We start from the raw sequence: 20,318 nt of genomic DNA, 5'->3' as shown, positions 1-20,318 counted from the left end.
CAAACAGAGTGCTGGGCCCCTCACCCCTACCTCACCCACCCACACTCACCTTCTTCACCTTCAATCCATGCTTTATTGCCCTACACTCTCCTTTAAGCAGCCAAAAAGGAATGACCAGACCTGAGGAAAGTTTTAGTATGACAGGTACCAAAACCAATAAACAGAAGAAAGCAACTTGAAGACAGCAAACTGTATAAAGATAAGACAACTTAAACTATAATTATTATTGTCAAATAATTAAAGGATATTGCATTCATGAATGCATGAATGATGGATGGAAGGAAATAATCAATAGAACTGTGCAAGAAATTTCCTAAGTGAGGAACATGGAGCTTCTGGATGAGACTTAACCCATGATGGGGCTGGCACTGTGGCACAGCAGTGCCAGCATCCCATCAAGTCCCAACACCTCCACTTCTGATCCAGCTCTCTGCTATGGCCTGGGAAAGCAGTAGAAGATGGCCCAAGTCCTTGGGCCCCTGCATCCACATGGGAGACCCAGAAGAAGCTCCTGGCTCCTGGCTCCTGGTTTCAGATCAGCTCAGCTCTGGCCATTGTGGTCATTTGGGGAGTGAACCAGCAGATGGAAGACTTTCTCTCTCTCTCTATCTCTCTCCCTCCCTCCCTCCCTCTCTCTCTCTCTCTCTCTGACTCTCCTTCTCTCTCTGTGTAACTCTTTCAAATAAATAAATAAATAAATAAATCTTTAAAAAAAAAAAGAAAAAGAAAATGAGGAAGTGAGCAAGCATAGGAGAACAAAGGGATAGGAAACAAGAGATGACACGGAGGAGAAAGACAGAGAAGCCCTGTGGGACAGGGAAGATGGATTCCAGGCTGTCTGCCATACCCCAGGCATACGGAGCATTCAATCCAACTAAGCAGATTGGAAAATCCCAGGAGAGAGTTACTCATGACGCTGATGGAATACCCGTTGTGAATGAATGTATTGAGGGGAGAAATTAACACCTATAGCAGAGCAGGTGTTGTGGCACAGTGGGTTAAGTCACCACTTGGGATGACCATATCCCATATAGAAGTGCTGATTCGAGTCTGGGCTACTCCCCTTCTAGTCCAGCTTCCCGCTAATGGTGCTGTGAAGGCAGTGGATGATGGCCCAAGTACTTGGGGCCCTACTCTCTCTGAGGAGGATCCAGATGGAGTTCCTGGCTCCTGGCTTCGGCCTTGCCCAGAGCTGGCTCAGGGGCTATTCAAGGAGTGAACGAGAAAGATCTCTTTCTCTTTCTCTCTCTCTGTCACTGTGCCTTTCAAATTAATTAAGTAATTAAACCTTTAGCAAATGAGAAAAACAGAGATATTTTACTCCAGAGAAAACAAAAGTTTACACATGAGAGAAAAAGCAATCATGGTTTACTGCATAAGCTCCAGTTCTACTACATGGTCATAATGAAATCAATAGTGAGAACTGATCTTTCCAAAATCATAATATCCTACAAGGTACTACAAAAGGCAATGAAAAATGGAATGAAAAGATAAGTGTTTTGGTGCAAAATTTTTTTGAAATACATGCAAATAAAAACTTCATGAAAATACATATTTTGAGGGGGCATGCCTGGATTTCAAAGTTTTTATGCCAAATAAATTTATCTTTTCATTCCACTTTTTAATGAACTTTAAAAAATAATTATTTGAGAGCATCCCATCTGCTAGTTCACTGTCCAAATGCCTACAATGGCCAGGGCTTAAGCTGGGAACTCGGAACACAATCCAGTTATCCCACATGTTTAGCAGGAACTCAATTACTTGAGCCATCACCTCTGCCTCCCAGGGTCTTCATTAGCAGAAAGCTAATTCCTGCAGTCAGGAATTGAAGCCAGGACTCAAACCTGGGCACTCTAATGTGCAGTGTAAGCACCTTAACCACTAGGCTACATGCCCACTTCTCCATAAACTTTTTAAAAAAAAAATTATTTTATTTATTTGAAAGACAGAGAGAGAGAGATCTTCTATTTGTTGGTTCACTTTCCAAATGGCCACGATGGCCATGCCATGCTGAAGTCAGGAGCTTCATCTGGGTCTCTCACATGGGTGTAGGGACCCAAGCACTTGGGCCATCTCTTGCTGTTTTTCCCAAAGCACTATCAAGGGGCTGGACTGGAAGTGGAGCAGCCAGGACTCAAACTGGCGCCCATATGGGATGCAGGCCTTGCAGGTGACAGTTTTACTTGCTACGCCACAGCACTGGCCCCCTCCGTGAACTTTCTGAAACACCCTTATGCATATTACAAATATTATTGTGAAATTAAAATATATATTAAGCAGATGGTGGAAGGCAGATAAGGAACATGGTATGTGAGAAGTAGAGATAAAAGTTTAAAATATTTACCTTCCATAGTGATAGTCAATAGATTTTTACCTAATACTAAAAAGCCAAGAAAGAGCAATAGGAACATATTATGTAGAAATATGGAAGAAACTACCAGAAGAATCAACTAAAAGAGTCGAAAGGAGTAGTTTCGGAAGTGGGACAAGATAGGAGAGGGGTTGGGTACCACTATGATATTTGTCTGGACCATGCTAGTAGAACTCAGGGGCTCTTTATGCCATGTGTCTGTGCAACTTCTTTGAAAATAAAATCACTTTAAAATACCATTATAATTCCAGAAAATAAGAATGAGGAAAGTTTTAAAACCGTCAGCTTTGTCGAGATAGGATTCACATGCTCTCCAGCTTGTGAACCCAGGGGTTTTAGGAGGGCCAGCGTGGTGCAAACATCAGCACCATCAAATCCAGAACTCTGCTCACCTCGAGAAGAAGCCTCACAGCCTGTGGCAGGCATGTCCCGTTCACGCGGCACCATCCCAGCCCTCGGCAACCACCACACCACCCTCTGTGGTTGTGGGTATGCCTATTCTGGACACTTGACATAAATGGAAACGTACAATGTGTGCTCCTTTGTAACTTGTGTCTTTTACTTAGTATAACGTTCGATCCATGGTGTAGCCTGTCTCAGTACTTTATTTCTTTTTATTATCAAGTACTAGTCCATTATATGGATGTACCACATTTGATTTATCCATTTATGAGTTGATGGACATTTGGGTTGTTTCTTCTTTTTGGCTATTATGAATAATGCCACTATGAACATCTGTAAACAAGATTTTGTGTTGATTTCTCTTGGGAGTGGAATTTCTGGGTCACTTGGTAATCTATGTTTAGCTTTTCTAGGAGCTACAGACAATTTTTCTAAGTGGCAGAATCAATTTACAGTCCCACCAGCAGTGCATGAAAAGTTCCAATGCCTACCTATCCTCGTCAATGTTTATTATTGTCTGACTTTTTAAGTATAGACAACCTAGTAGATGTGAAGTAGTAACTCCTTTCAGTTTTGGTTTGCCCTGAGATAACTTTTTTTTTTAATTTTTTAACTTTTATTTAATAAATGTAAATTTCCAAGTACAACTTTTGGATTACAGTGGCTTCCCCCCCACAACTTCCCTCCCACCCACAACCCTCCCATCTCCCACTGCCTCTCCCATTCCATTCACATCAAGATTCATTTTCAATTATCTTTATATACAGAAGATCAATTTTAATATATTATTAAGTAAAGATTTCAATAGTTTGCACCCACACAGAGACACAAAGTGTAAAGTACTATTTGAGTACTAGTTATAGCATTAATTCACATTGTACAACACATTAAGGACAGAGATCCTACATGGGGACTAAGTGCACAGTGACTCCTGTTGTGGACTTAACAAATTGACACTCTTGTTTATGGCATCAGTAATCACCCTAGGCTCTTGTCATGAGTTGCCAAGGCTATGGAAGCCTTTTGAGTTTGCCAACTCTGATCTTATTTAGACAAGGTCATAGTCAAAGTGGAAGTTCTCTCCTCCTTTCAGAGAAAGGTACCTCCTTCTTTGATGGCCCATTCTTTCCACTGGGATCTCACTCACAGAGATCCTTAATTTAGGATTTTTTTTTTTTTTTTTTTTTTTTTTTTTTTTTTTTTTTTTTTGCCAGAGTGTCTTGGCTTTCCATGCCTAAAATACTCTCATGGGCTCTTCAGCCAGATCTGAATGCCTTAAGGGCTGATTCTGAGGCCAGAGTGCTATTTAGGACATCTGCCATTCTATGAGTCTGCTGTGTATCCTGCTTCCCATGTTGGCTCGTTCTCTCCTTTTTAATTCTATCAGTTAGTATTAGCAGACACTAGTCTTGTTTATGTGATCCCTTTGACTCTTAATCCTATCATTACAATCAATTGTGTACTGAAACTGATCACTTTGACTAGCGAGATGGCATTGGTACATGCCACCTTGATGGGATTGTATTAGAATCCCCTGGCATGTTTCTAACTCTCCCAGATAGCTAAGACCTGGAATCAACCTAAATGCCCATCAACAGTAGACTGGATAAAGAAATTATGGGACATGTATTCTATAGAATACTATACAGCAGTAAAAAAAAAAAATGAAATCCGGTCATTTGCAACAAAATGGAGGAATCTGGAAAACATCATGCTGAGTGAAATAAGCCAGTCACAAAGGGACAAATATCATGTATTCTCCCTGATCGGTGACAACTGAGCACCAAAAAGGAAACCTGTTGAAGTGAAATGTATACTATGAGAAACAGTGGCTTGATCAGCCCTTGTCCTGACTGTTGGTGAACAACTTAATACTTTATCCCTTTTAGTATTTTTTTGTTCTACTTAATACTATTGGTTGAACTCTTTAATTAACACACAATTATTCTTAGGTGTTTAAACTTAACTGAAAAGTGATCCCTGTTAAATATAAGAGTGGGAATAAGAGAGAGAGGAGATGTACCATTTGGGACATGCTCAATCGGACTTGCCCCAAATGGTAGAGTTAGAAACATGCCTGAGATAACTTTTTAAAACCTAACATCAGCAAAAAACAAAATAGGTTGTCGAAACCCTATCTTGGCAAGACTTTGAGAAAACAGGTGCTGTGGCATAGAAGGTTAAGCCTCTACCTGCAGTTTTGTCATCCCATATGGGTGCCGATTTAAGTCCTGGGTGCTCCACTTCCAATCCAGCTCCCTGCTAATGCACCTGGAAAAGCAGTAGAAGATGGCCCAAGTGCATCTTCTACTCCCCTGCACCCACTTGGGAGACCCAAAAGAAGCTCCTGGATCCTGGCTTCAGCCTGGAGCAGTTGTGGCCATTTGGGGAGGGAACCAGCAGATGGAAGACCTCTCTTTCTCTCCCCTTCTCTATCCTACCATTTCTTTGACCTCTTTTTCTCTGCCTTTCAAATAAAAAGAAAAAACCCACTCTTACTAGGGGTCTAGCTTGGTATAAAGTTTCTAAAAGACAATTTGGTATATCAAAGTAGGAAATATACTTAACCTGTGACCAGCTTCCTCATTTCTAGATATTTGACTTAAGGAAAAATGATATGCTAGGAAAAGATACGTCTTTATTATAGTACTGTTTATAAAATTTCAATTGAAAAAACTTTGAAACTCACTTAACTGTCTATCAGATGGAACGTGGTTATGTGAAATTTTGCACACCTAGAAGATGTAGGCCATCAGTACAGATAATGATGCCTGCATGCAGAGCAGACCTGTATTGTCTTGGGAAGCTATCTACCATGTATTGAGGGAGCCAAGTCAGGTTTTTGAATGCATGAGAAGATCTCATTTGTGAAAAATATTTTTAAGCCTAGGAAGATTTTTTTGGAATAATGTCCAAAATGTTAACAGTGATTATATCCTAATGGCAGAATTTTAGGTGATTTTTTCACGTTGTTCTTTGTAATTTTTTTATATAATTTAGTTAAAAATCAGCCTCTATAATTTTTTAAGAAAAATTATAAAACTATTTCAAAAGAATATTCATTTTAAAAGTCACATTTTTATACTTAATCAAGGCTTAAATTTTAGTTCCTTCCCCTATCATTATTTTTTTAAACTTCAAAACCACCTACTAAAGGCATAAAGAAATCCATTCTTATATAGATTATATCCACTTGGTGTGAAACACTGTCTTAGTCTCTTCCTTTGGAGAGTTCTATTATGTGCTTGAGTCTTTATGGAGCTCTTTTACATGGAGGTATGCCAGGTGTTTTTAGGACTTGGATATCTTGCCAAAGCCCAGGAGTAGGAGCAGGTCAAACGGTTCTCCACATGTTCTGGTGACTGGGATCATTGTTCTGAGTTCAGATATTCTTTCTTCCACTCCCCTATCCTCCTTTGAGGCAGAATAACTCTTAACAACCACAGCTTTCTGTCTTTGAGTTTACTGTGGACTGGGGAACTGTTCTCAATACATTGCTTGTATTTTAGCCATTTAATCCTCTCAACCATCTTGTGAGGCTGGCACTGCAGTTATAAGATTTTACAGATGAGGACTACAAGGCACAGAGAGGTGAAATAACCTAGCCAGGGTCACTCAGCCAGGGAATGGCAGAGCTGGGACTGGAACCCAGCAGGTTTGCTCCCAGAGCACCTGTGGTCTTAATGGCTGCGCTCCACTGCCTCTCTGACTTTTATCCTAAATCGGATTGCAAACACTTCTTACTGGTTTTCCTTGTTTCTCACCTAAGCTGTCACTTCTTCCAGAAATGTCAGAGAAGCTGAGGGAGTGAGTTCACCTGACTGAGCTTTCCCTGAAGCAAGGGGTCGCTGGAGTCACCTGCTAGCTGTTCATCTACTTACCACTGACTCTCCTGGGATTTTACTTGCCATCTCTTTGACCTCTTTTTCTCTGAGATGTGTGGATTTCTTACTCCTCAGAGTTGGAGACTGATCTGGGAGGGAAATGAAGCTTCTTTAAGGTGTTTCCATTTTGATCCAGATCCATCAGCAGAGCACTCAGAGTCTGACGAAGAGCCTTGGCTGCCCTTCCTCAAGCCTCACACAGAGATGGGAACCCTGCCTGGTTTTTGAGTAGGATCATTTAAAGGGCAAAACATGATTTGTCTAAGGCTGTAATTTATTCCAAGAGTAGTAGATACACATTATAAAATTTTCATAAAATACAAAAAAGTATACCAAAAATTACCTAAAAGCACTTATAATCCCACCATCCTGTGATAACCACCAAAAATTATAATTTTCAAGCGTGTTTGTCTTTTTAAGCAAATCATATCTATTCATGAAGACTAATTCTTCTAAAGAAATGATTTATGGATGATAATTTTAGAAAATGCCCATTCATGCCATTTAGTGGTTAGGATTTATAGGTAAATGTAAAGATGTTCCAAAGTTGGTAAAATAAATATTTTTAAATTTTGTACATTAGTTTGATGATTTTTTACTGAAGAAAAGAAATAATTGTGCATATTTAAAAACATTAGGTACAGTGACCTCAGTGGTTTTGGTATTGTTGTTGTTGTTCCTGCAAGTGATTTTTCCTCTACCCTCCCTTATTTATTTTTATTATTTTTATTTTCTCTACCAGGGGTTGCATATAAGTAGACCTTCAACTGATGCTTATTAAATTTATGTGACCAAGATTAAGATCTACCTGAAACACCATCAAATTTTAACTTTTGATATTTGTGATTTTAGTTGGTTATTTTTTTTGGCATTTTGTTGTGACTGAAGTTTAATAAAGTGTATATAGAATATTCGACTATTATCCTGTAAAAAAAAGGTTATAAATTTCACTATTGTAAAATAACCACCACAACAACAAAACTCATGTGGTATGATGTAAGTAATAATAACTGTTATGCTTGGTTCAAATGGAACTAGCTTGTGCTGAACACTGCTTTAAAAAGCCGTTTCTTAGGATAATGACGTCTAAGGTTGAAATGTCTCTCTTCCTGTGTTTTCTAGGCATTTGGCCATCTGAAGAGGTTTTGGCATACTACTGCCTCAAGCACAGTCACACATTCAGGTACAGACTGCACTAAACAGATTTTTTTTTTTTAGCCAATACCAGATATTGAATCTGCATATTAAAAGTAGCCAAGAGTACATTCTTCAAATTAAAATTTGTGGAAGAAAGGAAGGAAGAAAAGAAGGAAGGAGGGAAGAAAGAAAAGAAGGCTAGAAGAACTTGACGGCGAGCACATGTTGCTCCGAGCAGAGGCCTGACTTGCCTTTGGGTACTAATACTGCACAGCAAGCTGTTTGCTGTATGTCAAAGGCTTTTGATTTCCACTCAGGGCATTTTATTTCACTTTGATTTGGGGGAAACAAAGTGAAGCTTCCAATCAATTCCTACTGATTGTGAAGGTCAAAAAAAAGAAAGAAGCCCCACAAAACAATAGACATTCTTTAAACTTCTGCCAGAGAAGTCACTGCAGAATATTTGATAATACCTTCCAGCTATTATTTAAAGGTGCCATCCCAGCCCTGATTTTAGAGCTATTTTTATACACCAACAATACGTATTTGTGAAATATAAATTACTGTTGCAGATTCATGCTACCCAAATGTCTTCAACTTGTCAGTGTGCATTATAGATCAAATCCATGGATGAGATTTAGGAAAGAGGAGAGGAAAAAAAAATATTCCTTTTATTTAGAAATTCTAAAGAGGTTTGGTAGTCCCAGAAAATATAGGTTTTTCATTTTATTTCTCATTTTACAAAAGTCATCCAATATATACTTCCTGAATAGCCCATTATGAACCCAGACAATCCATTAGTGATCATGATGTGTGTTTTAACAATATGTACTTACAGGATTGGGTCAATAATATGTGGGTTTTTTTTTTTTTTGAAGCTCTGTGGACTCATATTTACCAACCAGTCTATAATTGCTTTGAACAACTAAATACTCATTGAGTGAATTTCAAAATATGAACGTCCTTGGCTAGGCTTCTCCCCCTCCCCAGTCCTCCTTCCCTTTTCATTTTGCTGCTGGTTTGGTTTTTTTTGTTTGTTTTTTTTTTTTTTCTTTTTCCTCCTCTTGAGGTAGTAAACTTGCCGAAGTGGGAAGCAGCAGCAGTCTGAAGGGACCAAGCACATAAAGCAAGCCCAGGGCAATTCTGAATTTGGGCTGCAAGTCTGGCACTTGCTCATCTCACGTAAGCTTGACTGGCGCTCCAATCAGCGGGCAGCATGTCACACGTTGAGGGCTGATATTTAGGCACAAAGGGGAGGGTAAGTGCAGAATGCCACCCCAGACTGTCAGCTTCAACTCTGAGCTGCTTTACTTTGGAGCAGGAGAAGCCGGAGCCCAGTCATTAGTGTGGCCCGGGTTTGCTGGCTCAGCCACACCATGGCCCTGCATTGTTTGTTCACTGTGTTGTGCTGGGGTCAATTGTGGTTTAAGTGTTAATTGCTAAATGCTCTTTGTGTCATTGTCCTTTATGGAGGTGGTTCAGCTTCCCCAAATGTTTCCGTCTGTTTCAGATTTTTCTTTTTTAAGGCAAAATTCAGGCTTGCATTTATTTGTGTGTGTGCTCTGTGGCGGTGACTTTAAAATAGGTATATCCGCACTAATATATATTCTTCACTTACTTGGCTAACTGTTTTTGAAGGCATGAATGTGGATTAACAGTGTTATCCTTTCCTAACAATTATCTTTCGCTACTCTAGCTAGTTTAGTTCTAAAAGACAGCACCATTGACAAGGGGAAAAAAGGGAACCTTCTCAGGTTTTTCAGCTCAGCGGTGGTGGTGTCGCAGTGAACACTAATGAGGGAACCCCCACTGATTTGCCTGCTTTGTGACTTTTCTATTTCATAATTATTTTTAAAACGCAAAACGACATGCGGTAGCCTCGTCCCGTCTCCACAACTTCCTGGTAGCGCCGTTCTCCCCGCAGATGGCAATTTGTTCTTGTAACATATATCTCTCTCGGAGCATTTTCATCTCATTTGTATGGGTTCTACCGTTTCTTTTCTCTCTTTCAGGGACCTTGCTGTGTGTGAGCTAGGGGGTGGCATGACATGCTTGGCTGGGCTCATGGTAGGTCTTTTCTCAATTCCAATCCCATTCAGAGGGAGGAACAAAAGGAAAAATGTTCCAGGGCCTCCAACTGCTGGGTCAGAGAACCGCCAGCAGCATCAGCTGCGGTCAAGCTGCCGGGTCTTGAGAGACCTTCTAGATTGACTTGCTTTCGGATCATATTGATTTTATGGTTGCCTCGATGAGCAGAAGCATTTTACCTCCGTGTCGGCAGGATCGCTTGTTGTGACATTCCAGGCCTCGCCCGGTCTGTCTTCGCCATCGCGAAAGCAATTTTTTTCTTTTTTTTTCCGATTCTAGTCCCATTTGCTAAGATACAGGAATAGCCTGGCAAATCACAGTTGGAGCACCATGATATAGCTGCTAATGTTTTGCCTGCATTATTACACCAACAAACATGATCCAGAGCGCTCAGTAATTAGATTCTTTTGAATTAGATTGGCCATTCAGGAACGTCTTTCCCATTCTCTGGGTTCTGAGTCATGTATTCAGGAGATATTATGTAGCAGCACAGTGCATTAGACAAGTTTTTATGTCTCTACAAATAAAAGCATATTGTTACACTGATTGGCATTTGACAAACCTGTCGCTCTTATACAATGTGTCGAGGTTACAGCCCAATGTGCGAGCATGTCAAAGCTCACAAAAAAATTACCCTCACAAAGCCATCTGCCTGCAATGCAAAGTTATATGAAGGGCATCAGGCAGTCAGACAGAAGCAAGCTGAAAGGCAGAGTGACAGCCTTGTATGATGGCTCTACTAGATAAACAGAAGCCCGCAAATGAAAGGCTCTCAGAATACCATCATCCGCTGTCACAATGCAATTACCGAACAGAATGATAGCAAGATAGAGGCTCCCGCAAATGGAATGATAAAAGTATTGACTGATTTGATTGAATGATTAAAATAATGCAGACATAAAATGAAAAAAGATTGAAGATTGTTACAGAGAAATAGGTGAGGAAGCATGATACTGAAGGCTTGTCACTCCTGTCTTCACTTCCACACAGACAAGCATATTTGCTCATTGTTTGCTGTGCTCCCTTTTTTTTTTTTTTTTCAGGTTGCTATTTCTGCAGATGTCAAAGAAGTTCTGTTAACTGATGGGAATGAAAAGGCCATCAGAAGTATCCTTATTCAGATAGAAAACGGGTTTGTTGTGCTCATTCCTTTTTCCCGGCTGAGTAACAATTGATAGAAAGAAAGACAGCATGGGGTATTAAAAAAGAGTTTCCCCCACACACAGATGATAAGTAATTAAGGAAAAGTAGAAATATATGAATTCACGGCGTATGGCTACATGGTCTTTTTTCCCTTTTTGATGGATTTTTATAAACACTTCTCATTAAAGGGAGCCTGTATTTGGGGAATCCTCTCAAGGCAATGAGGAAATTTGTTTCCTAATCCTTTTGGGGCCGTCTTGTTCTTTTCTTTCCTTGAAAATTTGCCAGTATAAATTGTTTCATATTTATTATATTGGATGTTGCTTGCAAATATCCAGTGTCCCTGTTCGTGTCCATTATTTCCCTTCTTGCATTTGATGTGGGGCCATGCCATGTTAATGCTGCACCGACTGTAACTGCCCAGGAGTCACCTGTACCCCCACTGGAAACAGCTCTCCATTTTTCATTATTTCCTCTTATTTAGGATTACAAAAGCTGTCTCTCTCTCTCTTTCTCTTTCTCTCTCACTTTCTCTCTTTCCTGCTATGCTATCACAGTTCAAACCCCATTATATTAGATTATGCTTTACTAATATGTACACAGAGTTCATGAAAATTGAACTGTACTTTAACTAAGAAAGCAAGCATAATTTGTGGCTACTTTAGCAGTCGAGTTGATTTGTTCAGGTGCAGTTAACAGCCGTTAGAAATTGAGAGGAAAGGTGGAAGATATGTTTGCTCTGGGTTTTTTTTATGTGCCTTACATTTACTTTATGAGGGAGATAGTCTCCTTATCTGAATTTTAGACCCTCGAATGCCAAAGCAGCTTTGCTTTTTGTGGCCTCTTACATAAAACCTGTTTCCGATTTTCTTTTTCTGCCTCTGCATGGGAATTTTTTTAAGCTAAGATTTGCAGCAGCTCCCTCAGGCTGCTAGAACAGGAGACAGGAGGTACAAGAAGCACAGCCTCTGATACTGCCAGCAGCACTCCTGTGCTCCGCAGAGCCCCACCCAGCTAATTGCCTGACAGACTCAAAAAAAAAAAAAAAAAATCAGTAAGGAAAAACAGCCAATCACAATCTTGGCCTTTCACACAAGGGAAAGAGATCACAAAAGGTGCTTCCTTTTTTAAAAATGCAGGATTTTAATCATGATCTTGAGACTGTCGCAAGTTTTTCAAAATATGCCTGAAGATGAGCGGATGTTATTCCACTCACTGTGCTTTATTCAGAGTGAATTCTGTGCAGGTATCATGTCACTGCGCCCCTCCTCCTGGTGTCAGGGAACAGAGAGGAGGAGGAAGCCCAGGTACGCAGGCTCAGCCCATCTCAGTGGATGGGGGCAAGAAAGCAGGACTGTTGAACCAGAGAAGGTGATTTTAGACACAGGCCCAGTAACCCAAGGTTGCTCGTAAGTCAGCAGGTATTAGTTAACAGCATTGGAAACCCAACAGAACTTTTCGAGAACTCTAGGAAGCATCTGTGGCCAGTATGTAAATTTCATTGCACCAGAATTATTACTGAGCTAAACTACAGGGCTCCCGGAGAGGAGATGCCTTGCTAATGTCGCTAATTAACGCACCTTTGCTTCAAACAGCGAAGATGCCAGGCCAGCTCTTGAAATCCGAGAGGAAATCTCCGATGCTGTATTCACTCTGCCGGCCTTTCACAGAAATGATTGGTACAAGCCCCCTCCCAAGAAAATGGATTTTTAACATTTGGTCCTCAGAAGCTCAGCCCTGAGAGTGCTTTATTGTGCCGGGTTTTACAATGGGTTTAATATAGCGGGGGGCCAATGGAGGGGAAGAAGTTTACAATGTAGATAAAGTAGGCCCTTTCAAAGGATGCAGGTCCAAACTGGCCGTGTGTTTTATTTCATCTCTTAGGACTTCACTGACAGAGCTCAGTTTTTATCATGCAGTTGTTCTATGTTTGTGTGCCTTTTTCTGTTGTAACTAGATCTAATTTTTTTTTAATTAAGAGGGAGAAGCATGCATAAAGCCTTAAAATTGGCAATGTGTTTTTCCTGCTTTTAATACTAATGTTGTTCTTGATTTGCTAACAGAGCTTACAATGGGCATCCATTGTAATTTGTTGTACTGAGTGAGCTTAATATGAATGAATTTTTTTACCATTTGCGTGCCCACTTTCTGTAAGAATAATAATTCGCTGACTCACATACTATTGATGCATATAGATCAAACAAACTTATTTAAAAATGACTATTTACATCTTTCCCTTAAAATTTTAGGAAGCCTAAATTATACAGCAGTTGTAAGATATGATCCAAAAATTACTTTCTAGAAAGTAAAAGTGGATGTCAACCAAAAAAATGGGGGGGGGGGAACATTGCCAGAAGCCAGAAAATCTCTAAGCAAAGCTGCTAATTATTCTTAATGGGCAAGATGAGCACATTAAGAAACAAATGAATACATCAGTGAAATGTAATTGAAAATCGACCTGGCAATCGCACATCCCATCTGAGTATTGGTCTGTAGATTATTCTCATCATCTAAAAAATAATTTTGTTGTCCTTGGCTTCTAAATTTCATGAATCCAGCTAAATCTTGCTTCCTAGTCTCAAGCTTCTAAGATTTTGATTTTTACTTCTTTTTTTCTAAAGCATTATCTGAATTTCCTTTTAATCTGTTATTTTCTATTTTTTTAAAAAAAAAATGTGAGGCAATGAACGGATTTGTGCTGAATCTTTATGGCACAGAAGTATGTCCACCAGTTGAGAGGTTATTTATTATTTCTCTAAAATGTAGCAAATGATTGGCTCTGTCTTCTGGAGCCCTCTGCCTTGACCCTGAAAAGCTAGATGTTGACCTGAGATTTATTAAACAGAGATATCTGAAAAGAGATTAAGACTCAAGGCAAAAATGAGTTGTGCAAGTCCCGGGTGTTTTCTCAGACTCCTGGGCAGGTTTCCCTGAGGTCTTCCTTGGTGCTTGAACTGGACCGCTGGGGCGAGTCTGACCCAGAACCCACCGCCCTGAGAGCATTCCCTCCTGACAGATGTCATTCTCTCTGTACACTGAGAACAAGGGATGAAGTGAGAATGTTTCCATTTGGTTCATCCACTTCTCAAATTTAGTCTAAAATAGTGTGAAATACATTCTCTTTTTTTTTTTCCTGGCATTGCCCTTTTAGTGTAGTAATGGATGAAACCTCTGAATGCCCCATATACCATAAACACTCAATAATGTGCATAACTAGAGATGACAGTGACATAAGAAGGGGCAAGAGACATGGCACACTGAGTTGTTGGTGGTGCTAAATTTCTTGCACATCACAATGGATAAATGCAGGACAAGGCACTCTGCCTTGATCCATTCTTAGTAAACAGCTAGTGTGTTAGCTGTAGAATATTCCAGTGCATGGTCACCTATTTCTCTGTACTTCTGCTCTTATAAGATCTTACCCCATGGTATATATGTAATCTGGTCATGACCTTGAGCCTGGGGTTCTCCAAAAATTGATATATCTCCTTGTGCTTTTTAAAGGAGATACCCCTAGTTCTATATTACTTCATTTAACAGAATTCCTGACTTGAGTAACTGAGAAATGAACCTACCCATGGCCTGTTCAGCCTGTGCTGTGGAGAGGTTGGGAGTCGCAGGGCACTTTCTCCATAGCCAGGCCAGCCTGGACTCTATTGGACAAGTCGTAAGTTAATTATGTGTACCTCATTGGGTTAGGCCTCCACAAATAACTTTTTGAATTAAATTACTTATTGCATGGCATTTCAGGTGACAAAGATACAGCAGTGGCCCAGGCAGATCTAGCTCCTGTCCTTTTGAGACACAGATTATGCTTGGGCCATAGCACAAAGGAATATACATGTGAAAGATGCTGAAAAATCACTCAGGAGAAAATCTGTGATTCCTTCTAGTTATTTCAGTTCCACAGTATAGCTGTTCATGTAATCAGTCCCACATAGCTAGGAAAGAAAACTAGTTTTAGTTACCATCACAAGTCTCACCATCCTACCAAAGCTTTTGCCAGGATTATCCCAAAAGATGATGAGTTCCCATGAGTTAGGCGCCCACTCTGTGTGGGGCCCATAATGGTGGTCTCCCTTAAGCCTGTAAAACAGGCACCATTATTTTGCCCTCTACTAGGCAAGTGGCCTCAAGGTCACAGGGCTGCTAAGGATCTGAATTAGCACTGGAACCCAGGTTCATTTGACCTTGGTGCTTATGCCTTTTTCCCATTAAACTATTCTGTTTCATCAAACACTAGAATGATTTGGGGAGTGTCCTCTTGGATCTCCTCAACACCCTTTGGAAGAAAAGGCCTTTAGTGCATGAAGGCAACCACTAGCATCATTAACAAAGAGCTCCCAGAACCTCGAGGTCACCCTGGAGGTCGAACTGGAGTAATGAACACATACCTTTAAGAGTGAGATTTTTTTTTTAAGATTTTATTTTATGTATTTGAAAGGCAAAGACATAGAGAGAGTGGGATCTTCCATCTGCTGGTTTACTCCCCAAATGGCTGCAATGACTGGGAATGGGCCAGGCTGAAGCCAGGAGCTTCTTCTGGGTCTCCAACATGGGTGCTGGGGCCCAAGCACATGGACCATCTCCTATTGCCTTCCAAGGAGGAATAGCAAGGAGCTGCATTGGAAGTAGAGCAACCAGGACTCAAACAGGTGCCAGTATGAGTTGCTGGTGCTTAACCCGCTGCATCAAAACAGCACTTCCTCACACCCCTTTTTAAAGATTTTATTTTATTTATTTGAAAGAGTTACATAGAGAGGGAGAGAGACAGAGACGGGGCTCAGGGAGAGAATGTTTTGTAGGGGCTGGCACTGTGGCGTAGAAGATTAAGACACCGTCTGTAGCACCGACATCCCATATGGGTGTCGGTTTGAGTCCCGGCTGCTCCACTTCTAATCCAGCTCCCTGCTAATGTGCCTGGAAAAGCAAAGGATGATGGTCCAAGTGTTTGGGTCCCTGCACCCATGTGAGAGACCCAGAGGAAGCTCCTGGCTCCTGGCTTGTTGAAGCCATCTGGGGAGTAAACTAGCAGATGGAGGATTTCTCTAGCTATCTATTCCTCTCTCTCTCTCTGTAACTGTGATTTTCAAAATAAACAACTCTTTAAAAAATAATGTTTCGTAGCCTTAATTTAGCAAATATTTCCATATCAAGCATTTTTTAAAAGGCTCTAGAGAGAAAATGAATAGGATTTATATTATAACCTCATAGTTCTCTATCCTCACCTGAATGAAAGTAAAGAGAAAATAAACCAAGAAAAGTAATGCCTTATGATTCAAGGGTGTTATTTTTTTTAAATATTTTCTTATTTAAAGAACAATGCCACCACTCAAAATGTGTAGGCAATTATTTGTAAACATGATGTTCTCTAATTAAAAAAGAAGGCTAATATTTGAAATAATATCTTACATTCATATATATGGGGCTTCAAAAAGCTCATGGAAAATGAAATGAAAAGATAATGGACATTTTCCATGAATGTTTGATGCCTCATATACATATATATAATATGTATGATGAAAGACTGTTATTGCTCTGAAATAAAAACATATTTTTAAGAATAAAAATCAGTGGAAACAAAAATGGAGCTCCACTCCTGAATCATGCTTTACTTGAGGAGGAAATCTGATAGAATTCTGATTGCCTTTTAGCCACAAGCATGTATCCTGTAGCTCTGGATGTCTAGTTTCCAAACAAGGGGATTGGAGGTAATTGTCCTGTATCCATTTAATCAGAAGTCCCAGTAAGGCTTTCTTTGCACCCAGCCCCTCCCACTGAAGCCTCCCAGAAGGTGGGTGCAGTTCAGAGGACACAATTTGGCTCGTTGTGTTGAACACTATCCTGGACATATTGACTCGATTTGATTGGATTTCCTTTATTACCCTGAGGTGACACAGAAGAATGATAAAATCTGTTATTGGACACAGTGCCATCCAGAAGAGCCATCAAAATCTGACCTTATGTAAAAGGGTGGGGAACAGAGTATCAGAATGTATCTCTTACAGTAATATTTTTAAATGCTATTGTCATTTTTTTTCTCTTTGTACTTGTTTTAATATTTAAAAAAAATCCTGCTAAACCACAAATATATTTCCTGCCCAGTTTTCAAAATAAAGCAGCCTAAATACTATGGGTAGATTTTTTTTCATTTAAAAAATTGCTTCTAGAATATAAATACATGTGCATGCTTCAACCTGACCACCTGGAGTCACAGGTTTATAAATTGTATAAAAGTATATAGTGTTAAGATGTTTACTAAAAATTATTAATAGGCCTTCTGAGTTATATAATTTAACTTCCCTGTGACTATTTTATAAAAAGTATTACCTCTACCAACAAAATAATATGTTTTGCTTGATAGATTAGTCATGTACTCATACGACGCTACAGGTGTACCAGGCGCATTACGGAGTGTGGTTGGATGCCATGGCAACACTGAGTAGGGTGTGTCCAGAGTGTGGGGGAACTTCACCAAAAACAGTTGTCAGTTGACTCTTTACTAATTTTGTTCTTCTCCGAATAAAGATGTCAGCTGTCCTTTTCTGCAAGACATCTCATTTAGAAGACTTTCCTGAAATACTTTCTTCCTGAAATAGACAGAACTGTAGGCCGATGTGTCATTTTAGTTAATCAAAACAAGTAGGCAAATTAGTCTCTTTTATTTTTTTAATGAATGTAATTTAACGGTATTTAATTTGCATACAGGAAAGTTCACCCAGGAAAGAAAAAAAAAAGTCTGCATTATAGCACTTTTGTAAACCTTCACAAAGCCCTTCATTAGGGGACCTAATTGATTTTTCCTACCCACTCCCGGGGGAAGAAAGCTATCACAGTACCTGCTTATTCACTCTGAGAAGAAATGGGTGTGCCTGGTGATTCAAGCAGAGATTTGGGTTAAAAAGTCCTGTGGCTCTGCTCTTGCAGGGAGACCGTGGCCAATGCTTGCTTTGAGTGTTCAGAAAATCTGTTTTTCCAAGCAATAGGGGAACATCGCTTGTCTGCTTGGTGTCCTCCCCATGGGCCCAATTTAGTTCAGCTTGCAGCTTTCTCGGGAATTATTTCATTTCTTGTTTATTTAAACCTGCCTTCTTGCAAAAGAGGGGTTTGGAGGCTTCTTACAGTGACACAGAGAGTATGCCACATAAAATAAATGAAAGGTGAGGGAGGGCAATTGGAAATTAGGAAGCCAGGAAAATATGATGCAGCAAGTTCAGGAAATGTATGCCGTAGGATGCTGGGTATGGTTGTTAGCGTGAGGTCGTATGTTTGGCTCTGAGTTGCACAGGGGCCAGAGCAAAGAGAGAAAGAACAATTATATGATACATAGTGTCAGAAGTTGAGGCAAAACCAGCCGCTCTGAAGTCCATCCTTCCTGGTGTTGAAACCTGATGTAGTTCATCCCGCGGCCCTAGTGGAGATGTTGCAGTGCGATATAATGAACTCACTACTCAAAACATCACTTCAGCAAACATGGCTCCTTAGAACAAGTCCAGCAGTTAGCCTAAGGCCACAGCCTAAGTCTGAAAAGACTGTTTATCTAAGGTGCTTAACAGTGGATTCACTTTCTTCGTCTTTCCCATCTTTTCCATGCTTTTCTCCATCTCTGCCTTTTCATGTCCTCCCAAGTCTCTCCCTGCTGCTCCTCCCCTCCCTGCCCACTAGCATGCAGGAGACCGGAACTCTTCCACCTGGGAAGTCTCAGAACATGGGCCTTGCCCTCCCCACCAGCAGAAGGATGCCCATCTTTGGACTCCTAGCTGTCTTAAGCAAGTGTGGCATGGCGTTTGTGGAGCAGCCTGTCCTCCTACCAGCACCCCTAAGTCGGGACCTGGCCTGGATGCTACTGGAATGTCCATTTCACAGGGGAAGGCCCAGGAAATTCAAAGAGCTTGTGCTTGGGGTGAGTCAGCATTTGGTGGTAGAGCCAGCCCCCCCTCCCCATCTCCTGCCTCACACCCTGCAGCTCAGCTCCTCACCACAACCACTGCATGTACAATAAGAAGATCAGTGTGTGGGGGCCTTTGCTCCTTTTTTCCTTCAAGTCCGTTGGCCATCACAGCAGAAGCTTTCTTAACTGTGTCCTCCAGACGTGAGAGACATCATCACGAGAAACCAGAAGGCTGGTGTGTTTAAAACGCAGAAAATATCAAGCTGGTAAGATACTTTTCATTTTTTTTTTTTGTAAGATACTTTACTTTTTTGTAATGATTTCTCTGATACTCTGGTTGGTTATTAGAAGTCGTAACAGCTAACGTTTATTGAGTGTTTACTATGTGTCAGGCACTGTTGTAAGCACCTCACAAGATTATTTCATTCAATGCTTATCTCATTTAATGCCTGTGAGGTAGGCAGACACTCTCCAGATCTCCAATTAACAGGTGAAAAACCTGGAGGTAAGCATATTAAATTCCGAGTTGGCGATGATTTACGAGTTGAGATTGTACAATGTGGGGGTGGGAGCAGCTCAGCCTGGCACCATCATAAGTGGCTCCAGTGGTTCTCAAACTGGGGCCGCTTCTGCCTCACCCACCACTGGGGGGTGGCGAGCTTTTGTCATTCCCTGTGGACATTTTTTTTTATTGTTGTGACTTGCGGGAAGGGAGGAGTGCTGCTTCTGGCATCTGATGGGTACAGGCCAGGGATGCCACTACACACCCTATAACAAAGAAGCATCTGGCCCCAAACGTCATGGTGCTGCATGCCATGAGGGCAAAATGGCCAGGTATCCATTCCCTCTTAGATCCCGTTCCCTGTCACCCACACTAGGAGAAATGCTTGCCCTCAACCAAAACAACGGTGGGTTCTGTGCTGCTGCAGCTTGTTTTGGTTCTTGCTGGTAATGAATCTAGAGGAATAAGTGGTTTTTTGTAATTTTCACACGAAATATCTGTATCTGTGCATTCCTCCCTTACGCGTTTCACCCTGGACGTCCACCCCAACTGCTCAGTTTGGGGGAAACAATGTGGATTAAACAGCTACAGTGCTTGAAAAACCAAAATAATTGTCATATTGGGATTAGGAGGAGCTGTAATTTTTTTTTCCTATTCTGTTATTTGGTTACTGTGACAAAGTGTCCACGTATGTGTTTGTAAATCCTGCATTAGTGTGTCCGGAGCAGGCGGATGGCACGGGGACAGGATGCTCTGCGTTTCTCGTAGACGCGAGCAAACCTGTCTCCCAGCGAACCTCAGGCCTCTGCCATCACCTGTGGCCGCTTGGCTCCCACGGCGGCCTTGGCTCCTCCGCACGGGCAGCCCCACCCTTCCGGAGAGGGCCTCATCTGGGGGCAG

The 20,318-nt window shown here is 40.9% G+C and overlaps 1 protein-coding gene across 8 annotated transcripts in view; it reads left to right on the top strand.

Annotated features, from left to right (window-relative positions):
- CAMKMT (calmodulin-lysine N-methyltransferase) overlaps positions 1-20,318 on the top strand; it is a 464,573-nt gene that overhangs the window by 391,166 nt on the left and 53,089 nt on the right. For 3 of the 8 annotated variants that reach the window (XR_016229406.1, XM_089326457.1, XM_002709891.6), the window contains exons 4-7: positions 7,780-7,840; positions 9,807-9,861; positions 10,926-10,989; positions 19,116-19,182. The exons of 2 other annotated variants lie outside the window; for them this stretch is intronic. Coding sequence is in view for 4 of the 6 variants with exons in the window: in XM_089326457.1 (XP_089182583.1) it covers positions 7,780-7,840; positions 9,807-9,861; positions 10,926-10,989; positions 19,116-19,182 (247 nt within the window). In the remaining 2 variants the exon portion in view is untranslated. The remainder of the gene's footprint in view (positions 1-7,779; positions 7,841-9,806; positions 9,862-10,925; positions 10,990-19,115; positions 19,183-20,318) is intronic. 3 more of the 8 variants (XM_089326458.1, XM_070069190.2, XR_016229408.1) reach the window with 2 other exon arrangements.

The sequence above is a fragment of the Oryctolagus cuniculus genome, chromosome 2, assembly GCF_051225735.1.
Source record: "Oryctolagus cuniculus isolate XC-2025 breed Fujian yellow rabbit chromosome 2, ASM5122573v1, whole genome shotgun sequence".
Lineage (NCBI taxonomy): Eukaryota > Metazoa > Chordata > Mammalia > Lagomorpha > Leporidae > Oryctolagus > Oryctolagus cuniculus.
Note: the sequence above shows the minus strand (reverse complement) of the source record. Positions and strands in the feature narration are given on the sequence as shown.